The sequence below is a fragment of the Triturus cristatus genome, chromosome 1_1 (assembly GCF_964204655.1).
Source record: "Triturus cristatus chromosome 1_1, aTriCri1.1, whole genome shotgun sequence".
NCBI classification, from domain to species: domain Eukaryota; kingdom Metazoa; phylum Chordata; class Amphibia; order Caudata; family Salamandridae; genus Triturus; species Triturus cristatus.
This window is the reverse complement of record NC_140579.1, coordinates 132,774,213-132,786,729: the sequence shown is the minus strand read 5'-3', so window position 1 is coordinate 132,786,729 and position 12,517 is coordinate 132,774,213. Positions and strand designations below refer to the sequence as shown.

The 12,517-nt window shown below is 48.5% G+C and overlaps 1 protein-coding gene across 7 annotated transcripts in view; it reads left to right on the top strand.

The window, feature by feature from the left end:
• Window positions 1–12,517, top strand: part of ACLY (ATP citrate lyase) — a 463,802-nt gene that overhangs the window by 191,435 nt on the left and 259,850 nt on the right. For all 7 annotated transcript variants that reach the window (XM_085616801.1, XM_085616574.1, XM_085616958.1 and 4 more), the window contains exon 11: window positions 2,762–2,879. In XM_085616801.1, the coding sequence (XP_085472927.1) occupies window positions 2,762–2,879 (118 nt within the window). The remainder of the gene's footprint in view (window positions 1–2,761; window positions 2,880–12,517) is intronic.

The window sequence follows — 12,517 nt, the reverse complement described above, 5'->3', positions numbered from 1 at the left end:
ACATTTTGTTGCGCAAATGAGATGGTCACCGCCCTGACCAATCTCTGTCATCTTTCCTTGAACTGTAGTGTTCCAGAGGAATAGAAGCACGCTATCATCCGTCCACTACTAAAGAAACTCAATTTAGATCCCGAGATGTTATTATAGACTTATTTCCCTACTGCCTAATGTTGCAAAATTCTAGAAAAAAAATTCAATAGGCACAACACAGATAATCTGGAAACCAACAATATTCTTCATCCTACCAGGACAGGTTTCTTTGCTGGTTGCAGCACCGAAACAGCTCTTTTGAGGCCCACAGAGGATCTCAAAATGATCGTGGACAAGGGCGGATCAGCGGCACTGAGCCTGAGTGCTGCCTTTGATTCGCTTTCCTACCCTATTGTTCTCTGATTGGAAGAAGCTGGTATTACAGGGAAGGCCTTCAGGTGGCTTGCCTCGTTGGACAGACGCAATTTTCAGGTTAGCGAGTGGTCCTTCATGTTGTCCAGCCATCAGCTTTACTGTGAAGTTCCACAGGACTTGTCTCTGAGCCCTACGCTTTTTAACATTTATATTTGCCTGTTATTAGATATCTGTTCCTTTGTTTTTAAGATGGTATCTATTGTCACACTGGCACCAGCCATGAACTCTATTTCTGTGAGACTCGATGGCTGCCTAGAAAAGGTGTCTGAGTGGATGACTGCCAGTTGCTTGAAGGTGAATGGAGAAAAGAGGTTTTGGTATTGGGGAAGAAACCAATGCTCTGGGATCAGATCATCTGGCCATCTCCTCTAGGAGAACATCCAGTCCCCAAGGTGAAGTAAAGAGCCTAGGGATAATCCTTGGCAATCAGCTAGCCATGGCCGCCCAAGCAGAAAAGGTGTCTGGTAACTGTTTTGGCCTCTTGAGAGCCCTGAGAAAGATCCTGAAATGGCTCTTGACAGAGTCTCATAGAATTGAGCTTCAAGGCTTGATCCTGTCTCACCTTCATTATAGCAATTAGCTTTATTTAGGCAGTCCAAAGTCAGTGACTTAAAAAACTTCAGATTATTCATAACTCTGCTGCCCAGATACTGTTGGGTATTCCGAAAATACATTCAGTAGGTGCTGCGCTCAAAACTCTTCACTGACTGCCCATAAGCTGCAGGGTACAATTCAAGGCACCATGCATCATACATCGGTCAAAGCACAACACAGATCCTTTTGTTCTTCAACAATTGGCCAATACCTACCATGACAACAGGGACATGAGGTCAAACAACCTTGAGCTGCTCCTTGTCCCAACAATCAAGAGAGCCAGAAGTGGAGGCTGGTCTTTAACTTACCTTGCACCCAAGCTCCTGAACACTCTACTTACTAGCCTCCAAAAGAAGCGTAATTTAATAACTCTCAGAAAAAAATTAAAGACTTATCTCTTTCCTTAATCTTTCTAGCTCTTTTATGCACCCACTCCAATAGCGCAGAGAAGCCTGATGTTTTGGTAGCCATGCGCTTTACAAAATCGGTGAATAGAATTAGAGACCCTAGCAATTGTCCTTCAAATTTAAATGTAGAGTTGAGGCATTTTTAATTAAGTGCACGGTTGCCATTTGTTTTCTTTTCTTTAATGAAAGTTCATCAAATATCTCATGAACTTGTCACTAAAGAAACATTGCTCTACATTTACCCAAAGACCTGCAGTGTGTTTATCACTGGCAGAATAGTAGCTTAAGAGAATACAGAGCCACTGAACAAAACAAAATATTTACCAGATGAAATATGCTGCTAACTGCTTTACACAATGCAGGAACTCTGGTCAATCTGAAAAATACGTAGACAGAGCTCAATGTTTAACTCATGTGGAGCACTACCATTCAACAGACTTGAATGTTCAGCCTTATTTTTTTAAATAATGACATTCACATGTTTTTAACTCTCTATAGGTAGATTGCACCAATGTAAGTTATTTTCTTTTTGCCATCACTTCTCAGTAAGAAATATCCACAAATCTAATTTTCATTGCTAGAAAAGTTTTCATGCGAAGTTTATTTCTGATGCATACTAATACTCCCACAGCACCAGACTGGGTCTGGGAAGGCTTCACCAGCAATGCCCTGCGCACCACTAGGTGTCATTGTGCAGTTCTGCGTTGACTCTATGCTGCCCTAGAAATGACAGCGCAGAGCCGTCTAGATCAGCCTTCTCTGACCGCTAACATCCATTTAATTCTTTCCGTGCCTTCTGACTTTGATCCAGAGCTCTGCTTCCAATTTTGCTGCTTTGTCGACAACCCCTAAAAAAATAATGGAATCCGGTGTGCTAAAGAGCTATGTTCCCATTTAAGACTGTAGGTTTCATGCCATGCCACATCTGTAGAAAACAGATGTCGATCATGGACCCACCTGAGTTGGGTCTCTGGTGTTTCGGCTTGGAACATGGCTCAAAGTCATATAGCAAGTGTGTTCTCATGCACCCAGTGGCGATCCAGGACCAGGAAGCTAGGTTGTATGTCGTGAAACACAAGACACGTTTTCAGGACTCTCCTAAGTACTGGTCCAAGTTGAGGGTGCATGCTCTTTCTCGAGATCACTCTTGTGAGAGGTCAGCCTTGCAGTCCCGAAGTCTTCCAGTAAGATAGAATGAAAGTCCAAACGCAAGCAAAAGAAAGCAATGGCAGGATGTCTGGTTTATAACCTATATTGCAGACAGACCTAATTGCTTATTAGTGCGTTTTAATACAATTTCTGAACTGCTGGGCCTTGGATCTGCTTGGAGAGTAACCTAATATTTTTTGTTATAGGGAATTGTAAGAGCAATTCAGGATAACCAGGGTCCCCTGAAAGAACATGAAGTCACAATATTCGTGAGAAGAGGAGGTCCCAATTACCAGGAGGGGCTAAGGGTGATGGGGGAAGTCGGTAAGTAACTGAAAGAAAGCAAAATTATGCTAGTTGTCATTCTGGTTTGCTAGGGCATCACTGACTGTCCTTTCAAGGTTATTAGGGCGTTGGATCTGGCAGAGGTTGTGTTGCGATATCCTGTTAGGAACTTCTGCTTCTCTAGAAGAATCATTTCACTCTGAAATGTTTTGAACATAAGCATTCTGATCTGGCTGGGCGGAGAGACTGAGTTATAACTGCTCTTAGATTGATTTTGTGTGTTGACACCAATGTTGTCCACTGTCCATCCTTTACAAAAACGTGGTTGGCTGGCTGTTCTCTTCAAGTACCAGTGATACCTATTGTTAACCAGTGTTAACAGCATGGATCTGTGTGCACTTTACGCCTGAGGAGCAATAAAGGGGCAAATTGGTGAGCGATGCATTGCCATCATTTACTCGGGTAAACATTAGTGCCTCATTGGCTATTTCGGAAGTTAATGGTAGTAAAATCCTTGTTTGTGGTGTTCATAAAAATAGGACAGACATGGGACATAAATTGAAGGGGCTTCACCATTAGGACAAGTGTAGAGACAGATGCCTAGCGAGGAAACTAAGGAATACAATTGTGAGCTGGGCATATATGAAGAAATTTGGATTTAAAAGTACTTATTTTCTGAAATTGATTAAATAACCAATCCTCTGTATTGTGTGCATTCGAAATCCAAGCGTTCTTATAGCATCCTTGACACATGCAAGATAAATGTTTTATTGCATCGGGGTTGAAACTTGGAGTGAAAAGTATTTTGCTTGATGTTTCTGTAGTTGGAGCTGTATTACATTTAAAGTAGTTTTCTGGAAGTGAAAGATCAGTCATAGGCCTAAAGTTTGCAAGAGTCGGTTTATTTGATAAAGCATTGCCCTGTATTTTCCCGCTCAGAAATTGTTTTGAACCATTGCAAAAAATAGTAGTAGTGTAATAAATACTTGCTCTTTCTACCAGATTAATTTCTTTGCGGAATTCTGAAAGTCACTCTTAGACTAGCAGTTTCCATAATTCCATTTTTAGTTTGAAATCTCAGTGGTTTACTGCTGAGAAATAGTGATCTTCTTTTGCATGTACATTCTGGGAATCTCTACTGTAGTCTTAGTTGCACAATTGTCAGAATTAGATAGATTTAAGCCCTTCCACCTTACACACATCACCCATTCCAACCCAAAATGAGCTAGTGCTCTGCTATGTTAAATATTACTTATTACAGGTGTCTCAGAGCATCATGCCCCCTTGTTGGTTTGGACATGCTAGCATATGCTTGAAATGTACATTTTAAACTCCGTATTATAATGTTTCCCAGGAACCTCTGTCCACTTCTTTGGCAAATAACTTGAAAAGAGTATAGCATGCCATCATCTACAGTTCGACATCACTCAGTCAGATTTATAGAGATCTTATGAAGGAATCTCCCACTTGTGATCTTATTCCCTGGAGAGTGCTACTATCACACATAGGGCCCGATTATGATTGCATGGATCCGATGGACAGCCATAGCCACGGTGGCAGTGTGGGCACCGCCACACCAGCCATCTGACCTCCTTTTTACAAGTTGGGCAGTGAGACCGCCATGGGATAGCCACAATCGCCAAGGATCTCGGCGGTCTTGAGGCCTCAATGTGCTTGGCGGTGCTGCCGTGCCACCGCCAAGCATATTACGGGTTTAATCTCTGCTATGGTTTTCATGGCGGTGAGTCCGCCATGAAAACTGTGGCGGAGAGGAAACTAGGAGGGCCCCCTGTTGCCTCAGAGCCTTGAGGTGAATGCAGGGGGGGCACATGTTGTGCCTCCCCTGTGTGCATGCACCCTAGTTCCTGTACTGCATGGACAGTAGAGTCCAAGTCATGCAGGAAGTGCCTTCGATGCTCCCATTGCTGTGCCCTTTTTCAGAGGCACCGCCGTGGTGCTGCCAAACGCCCGCCAGACATGTAATCTGGCAGGCAGTGCTCACACGGTTTTGGCAGTGTGAGAGCGTGGTGGCGGTTTGGCAGCCCGGCAGCCACACCGCCAAAGTCATTATCGGGCCCATTGTCTCCAGATGTGAACAAACTGTTTCCTTCTGAGTTCCTTTGTTGTGCACAGGAATGTAAAACACATACACATTTTTCAGAGTAGCGTTTTTTGTTTTTGATCCACTTGTTGTTCTATGACAATGATGAGCGACATTAAAGGTAAGTGACATATGAAAAAGAGTTGACAAAGCTTTTATAAAGTACCAAAAATAGTCTGTGGTCTCTTCTAAAAGATTCCAGAGGCCAACAAATGGAGAAGGATTTTCTCTGTCGAATAAAGTAGTTTAAATAGTACAATATTTTGCAAGCGTAACAATTATTTGAGATGATGACATCTACATGGGTGGAATTATACAGGCTAAGAGTTGTTGACCTAGTCTTTAAAGATGAACAATTCAGACTATCTTATGAAATGTTCCCAGAATCTAACATTATACTGGCCATTCATAGTTTGAAACAATATGGCCTGTGTGTGGGGTAGAAGTCCATATGACTACACTATCTCTAGCTTCACAATATTATTTGCTAATCTCTGGATTTAAGACTGCTTTTGAGGACTGTTAAAGCGGGATTATTTTCTCCCTCCTAGTGCACCATTGTTAACACGAAATTGTGCTTTGTGTTTGAAAAGCCAGTAGAGTTGGGCTATTCACATATTAAACTAGCATTGGCAAAGCCAATAGGTCTCACCTTTGAGTCCTACTGGCTTTGTCAATTGTTCTTTTGCCTTGCTGTACAGCGTTCACATGCTGCGCATGGCTAAATAAGAAAAACAAATGTGGCAGGCTGTGTCATTTTGTAGGCACGTGCACCAAGCATGCACACCTACAAAAGAATGCAGCAGGTTTTGCGGATCAAAGTTGAGTCAGCAAATAAAAAAAAATGTTTAAACATTTTTTTTAAGCACTTGTTGTAGGGGAGCAACGCGAAAGGTGCGGGTGGAAGGAACAGGGAGGAGTAACCACAGGTGAAGACACAAGAGTGAGCAACATGGAGGGGGCAGGATAAGCAAATGGAGACAGTGAGAAACAAGAAGCAGGGAATGTGAACTACACAAAGGAGACAGCAGAGAAACGCTTGCACTCTCAGGTTTGATTCCTGGATAGTTAAGTCAACAGGGTAACATAGTATATTTGTCATGGCACACGTGACTGATGAAGGCCAATCAGTTTTAAACTTTTTCAAAAGGAATCGAGTGCTAGCGAGTAGATTATGACCACTGCCATTCTTACTCTTATCAATAATTAATACTCCAATGCCAGTAATAAAGCGACCATATTCTATCTTTGGAAGATCGGTAAAGCCAATCTCCAAATGGTTTTGCTTTCGGCAGTAGAGCGGGTATGACCCCCACCCCTCCTCCTCCTCACACCCACCCCTGGCTGTGGGGGCGAATACAAACAGCTTCCTTACCTGTCCAGGGCAGATGCTGCACCTCTGCCCCAGCCAATTACGGTTGTGCGCGTCACGGATGAGCACGGGAGGGTGCGAGAAGAAAGACAACACAGACAACGGGGGATGGGGGCAGGAGCAAAGTGAATGTGGTGGAAAAAAGCCAACACTGGCAGGGGACGAGAACAAATGGAATAGGGACAACGGGGTGGGGCTGGACGCGGGGGAAAAAAGACAACCAGGGCAACGGGGGCGGGAGCAAAGGGAATGTGGATAACGGGAGGGGGCGGGAAAAAACCCACGAACAACGGGGGAGGGGCGGGGCGGGGTCAAAGTGAACAAGGACAACTGTACCAAACTCAAAATATTCTAAATAAATAAAATGAAGTTCAGTGGCCACGCGTGGGTGGAAATTGTGGGATGGCAGAGCTGAGGTTGTGCAGTGGTGGGGTTGTGCAGTGTCTAGGCCCCAGGGGGTCTCCGCGCCTTGCCGTGCCCAGACTCACGCCACAGCTCCCGGCCTCCTCGAAGCAAAGGGCTCTGTGTCAGAGCCCTGCCCTAAACTCATCGGATCTCGCAGCGCTGCCTGCAGCAGACAGAGCGATTGACCATTGATTTTCAGATACATTATTGAAAGTGACTTTGCTGTTCTCTACATTTGTAAAAACACGAAGTTAATGACTGGGAAAAACGAGGTTAAACAGACACCTTCAACGCCCAAGCCCTCGCCCCCTGACCCCTCCCAGAAGCGCACATAATCGTAAACAACCTTGTTAAAGGCACCCGCTGTAAAAGGAATGCAGCTGCCACCCTGCGCGCCGCTGCTCGCTCCCGAGAGCAAAACGCCGTGGGAGTGACACATTGGAAAGGAGGTGGGACATGCACCCACCTTTGGCCATTTGCGTGCTTTCATTATTGAAAGACACACGCAAAGGCCAATCCAATGTGTTGGAGGAGTCAGACCCACACAGAGAAGTTTAGAGTGCTCACAAGAAGCCTCCCATAGTGTAGCACATGCGCGCCGCGCTAGGCTCGACCTAAAAACTGGCATAATTTAAGGCAGTTTTAGTAGTACAATCCAAATACATGTGTAAAGTTAATTGTTTAATAGGATCAATTCTCACTACAATAACAAGTGTCTTGTCTGTCTGCGTCGCCTACGTTCAAACAGTTTGTAGGCTGTCTGCTCTATCTCCCAAATTATTATTTTGGGTCAGTTTCATGCCTGGTGCTTAGTACATAGGACATATTTACAGTACCTACGATTTGTTTCCTTAAGTGCTCAATCATGAAAAGGGGAATTGAATTATCTTTTATGGGTTTTACTTTGAGACATGTAATGTTTTGATTTCTTTTTCCATCTCAAGTTCGTTAATCAGATAATTACACAAAATCAGATTACCTCCTGGAGTGTTCTTGGGCTGGTGATTTCATTTACAAACGTTTATCAATACAGTTTTATATAGCTTTACAATTAAATCACCGAAGATATTTTCTTAATCCCACATAAAAATCATCCAGGCCCGCCTGCTACATCGACAAGTCCATTTTACCCATGGAATACATTGCTTTAGTATGGTTTTCATATTGTCAAAATGGAGATGACAAAATAACGGATTTCTATGGTATTCCAGGTCTTTAGTAAAGTTCAAATCTTCACTGAAGAGTGGAATTTCTTTTTAATGACTTTTTTTAAGCTCACTGGGATTTCCATCATAAATACATTTCTTTTGACTCAATTGTCCCCAAATATAAAAAAAAGAAAAGATCTGATAGACTACTAGCCGCAGATTCCTTAACGTAGAATTATCCCCAGGCGTGAGACAGGGCCCGGGAAACTTAATTGCTCAGCATCTCTGCGAGCCGGGGGGGGGGCCGCACCACGCGACTCAGCCCCGACGTCCTCCTCAGGCGTGACGTCAGCGAGGTCACATAAGCCCTGCCCCGGCACGCTAACGTCAGTTTTATTCTTTTCCGTGTTCAACGCGGACCCGGATCGTGCTCCTGACCTGTTTTCAGCCCTTCTTTTGACGCTTAGCGTTTTTCTTGGGTACAGTGTGCGAATGTCTTCGGGCTTCAAGACGTGCTCGTCTTGCGCACGCCAGATGTCGGCGACGGATCTTCACCCCATCTGTATGTGGTGTTTGGGGGAGCACCACGACTCAACGGACTGCGAGGCGTGTCAGCGAATTAAGCTTAAGTCCCGGCGGGAGCGCTGGATGATACTCCTTTCGGCACGCATGTCCCGGTCAGCGTCGTCGCCGCGTCCGTCCCCCGCGGACAGCTTAAAGACCTGTCACCAACATCGTCCTTCTCCCAGGCCGCAAGGGCGTCGCTCACCTGTTGGTAAGTGTCGCAGTTTGTCCCCGAGGCCTGGTCCCTGGCCTGTTAGGAGGGGTGGGTTCTCCGCGGGTGGTGCGGTCCTGCACGGGGGCGACCAGAGCCCAGATGGAGGCCTATGCGGCAGCCTTGCAGGCCTCGTTGGTTCTTCCTTCTCCTTCTCTTCCTGGGAAATCTGCGGATCCCTTGCTGCCTGCCACGGCTCCGGCCTCCACGCCGACAGGTTCGGATCCAGGTTCGGATGATGTGGTGCCGTCTGGGTGCGGCCCTTCGGACCACGGCGCCTCTGCCTCACCGCAAACCCCCGTGGGGGTATCTGTGGTGTCGCTGGAGGTTGCCGGGTCTTGGGGCGTGTCCTCGAGTCCCCCCTCGGTCCTCTAGGCAGGCGGCGGCCTTGTCCAAGGCTGGGGTGACGCCACTCAAGCGCCAGCTGCTGCTGGCCTTGGCGGCGCTGCAGGGGCCGGCTAGGGGTCGGGGCGTGTCCCCGGGTTCCCCTTGTCCCTCCACGTAGGCGGCTGTCTCGTCGGAGGTCGAGTCAACGCCTTTTAGCCGCTCCGGCCCAGCCCCGGTCTCTCGCGCCGCACGTTGTGGCAGAGGTCATTCCGGCGTCGGTCGACGCTGACCTGAAGCTGGTGGCGGACTCTACGGCGCCGGTCCGACGTCGGGTCGTTGATTCGTCTTCGGACGCCCCCTCTTCTCCGGAGGTTCGGCAGCTGTTTGTTTCATCTTCTCCGGAGACTGGTCGCCGCGTCGTGGCTTTTCCCCCAGCGTCTTCTAAGGACGGCTCGTCGTCGCTGCGCCCGCAGTCCTTGCTGGAGGCTCCTCAGGTTCCCCATTCATCGGTCCACCCTCCCCCCCCCCCCCCCCCCGTTTTGGGCTTGGCCTTTCTTTCCTCCGGTTGGGCTTGGGGACGGCTGCCTTAGCTTACAGCAGTTGCCCACGGAGGAGCTGCTTTCCCCGCCGCGGGGCCCTACGGAGGCGAGTGCTGGCTTTGCTCAGGCTGTTTCCGCGGCTGTGGGCATCTTGCGCATGGGTGATCCAGCTGCCCATTTCCCTATGGATCATCTGCTGGAGGTTCTTCACCAGGGCTCTGGTGGACGAGAGCTGCTTCTTCCCTTCGAGGCTGCGCTCCAATTCTCTTTTGGGGACCAGGGGGCGTCCTGCCATGGGGGACCCAGTGCCCCAGTCTCTTCTGCACCGCCACGGTCCTGGTCCGCATGATCCTGTCTGTCTTTCCCTCCACCCTTCTACCAGGGGCCCTCTTTTACAGACTGCCTTTCCCTCCTTGCCGTCGGTGTTGTCTCCCCTGTCGCGGGAGGCCCGCTGGTTGGATTCCTGGGGGCGCAGCAGCTTCGCCTCCTCCAGTGCTGCTTTGCAGGCCCTTAACACTCTTTGTGTATTAGCCCGAGCCACCTCTTGCTTGTGGGACTCGGCGGAGTCCCTTCTGCTTCTCAGGAGGGTGCCTGCAGTGATCTGCGGCACCATGTGTTGGATGGCCGAGAGCTGGCGGCGTTTTTCTTCCTCTTCCGTGGTTTTGGGCTGTTGGTAGGCCCTGAGATTACACCTTCTGTCTCTTCTTTATTGGCTGCTTCATATGCAGTCTGCGGGTACTTTCTGCAGGTCTTTTTGTTTTGTCCTCTGCTGCGGAAAGTTTTTCCTAAGAGTTTTTCCCATGGTTCTTGGGACGTAACCTACCCTATGTGGGATATTAGTAGCTATTACATATCTCTGTAATGTGCTGGGGAGGTGTGGTCACCCTCTCGAGTTCCTTGCTCTCCGTGGCGTCACGGTATGTCGCAGGTGTGATTTTCTTGCCAATTGTCTTGGAGCGGCTTGGGCTAGGTCCTTCCTTCTCCTTGTTGCCATGCCACTCCGCCAGTCTGGCCTGCTGTCTGCGGCATCATGTTGTGGCAGTTCCGTACTTTTGTCCTGTGTTTTGGCTGGGTCCTCTGACTGCTGCTCCAGAGGGTTTGGCTTTCCTTGGCCTCTGTGTTCGCGTGGCTGGCTTGCCCTCTTATTTTCTGCCGGTTCCTCCACTTCTTCGTGGTCAGTGTGTGTTCTGGCCCGGCCCCTCCCTTGGGTGTGTCCTGGTCCTCCTGGGCCTCTGCCTTTGGTTGGCGTCTGCCTTTTCCTGGGTGCGCTGTTCCATGGTGTTGCCTATTGCTGGCGACGCGTGCCCGTGCAGGACTGCTTGTTCCGCTCCACCGTGGTGCTCTTGCTGTGTTTCCTTGCGCCCCTGCCTTCTTAGGGGCTCCGTGCAACGGTGCTTTTCTTCTGCCTGTGCTGTTGGCGGTGGCGCCGTTCCGGCCTTGTCCGCTGCTTGCGGCCACGGTGTTTTCAGCTCTGTTCTATCTCTGTGCATGTTTCTTTCAGTGGGCTCTGGCTCTGGCTCTGCCTCTTCTCACTGGGTTCAAAGTGATCCTTGTGTTCCTTAAAGGTTGTTGGGTGCTTTCTGCCCCTGCGGGGTGTTGGGCTCCTTTCTCGATCTCTCTCGATCTCTCTCTCTCTCGATCTCTCTCTCGATCTCTCTCTCTTGATCTCTCTCTCTCGATCTCTCTCTCTCGATCTCTCTCTCGATCTCTCTCTCTCTGGATCTCTCTCTCGATCTCTCTCTCTCGATCTCTCTCTCTCGATCTCTCTCTCGATCTCTCTCTCGATCTCTCTCTCGCTCTCTCGATCTCTCTCTCGATCTCTCTCTCTCTCTCTCTCTCGATCTCTCTCTCTCTCTCTCTCTCTCTCTCGATCTCTCTCTCTCGATCTCTCTCTCTCGATCTCTCTCTCTCGATCTCTCTCTCTCTCTCGATCTCTCTCTCTCTCTCTCTCTCTCGATCTCTCTCTCTCTCCCTCGATCTCTCTCTCTCTCTCCCTCGATCTCTCTCTCCCTCGATCTCTCTCTCTCGATCTCTCTCTCTCGATCTCTCTCTCTCTCGATCCCTCTCTCGATCTCTCTCTCTCTCGATCTCTCTCACTCCCGATCTCTCTCTCTCGATCTCTCTCTCTCTCGAGATCGCTCTCTCTCTCTCTCGAGATCTATCTCTCGATCTCTCTCGATCTCTCTCGATCTCTCTCGAGATCTCTCTCTCTCTCGAGATCTCTCTCTCTCTCTCTCGATCTCTCTCTCGATCTCTCGATCTCTCTCGATCTCTCGATCTCTCTCTCTCTCGATCTCTCTCTCGATCTCCTGACCCCCTTTTTCTTTCTTGTTCTTGTGCCATGTCTCCTGGTAGGTAGGCTCTCTCGCAGGCCCTCCTCCCTTCTGGGTATGGCTAGGGTATCTTTTCTACGTCAAGGAATCTGCGGCTAGTAGTCTCTATCAGATGTACAAGTTACTTACCTTTGGTAACAATGTATCTGGTAGAGACTATTCTAGCTGCAGATTCCTTCACGACCCACCCTTCCTCCCCGTTCTGCAAGGACCCTCTGCTTGGGTTTCGGCAGTCGCCTCCCTCTGGGTGGCTTGTCTTCTGTAGGTGTCCTCTTCGTTTTCTTCCGTTCAGGCATTCCTCCAGCTGGTTTCTCTCCAGCGTGAGGGCCTACTTTTGCTCTCTCCCTCAGTTGTTAGAGTTTCTGAACCCCACCCGGTCTTCTTCGTTGTGGGTTCTTTTATCTGTCTTTGACCTCTTACTCCTTTCAGAGGTTATGCCACCTGGTGCTTTCGCCTTGGCTTGCACAGTTGTTCCTCAGAGTGGTGCTCTGCTCTTTTCCTGCTCTGGCCTGTTGTCGCCTTCTGGTGCCTTGGTGCCACCTGGTGATGTTTCTCATCTTTTTGTTTCTCTCTATTTTGTTTCTGGTTTTTTCGCACACTGTTCCCATGCTCTCCTCAGTTTTGTTGTGATGGCTCCGCGTTGTGGCGCGGACAAAGTTCTCCGAAGCAAACTGACG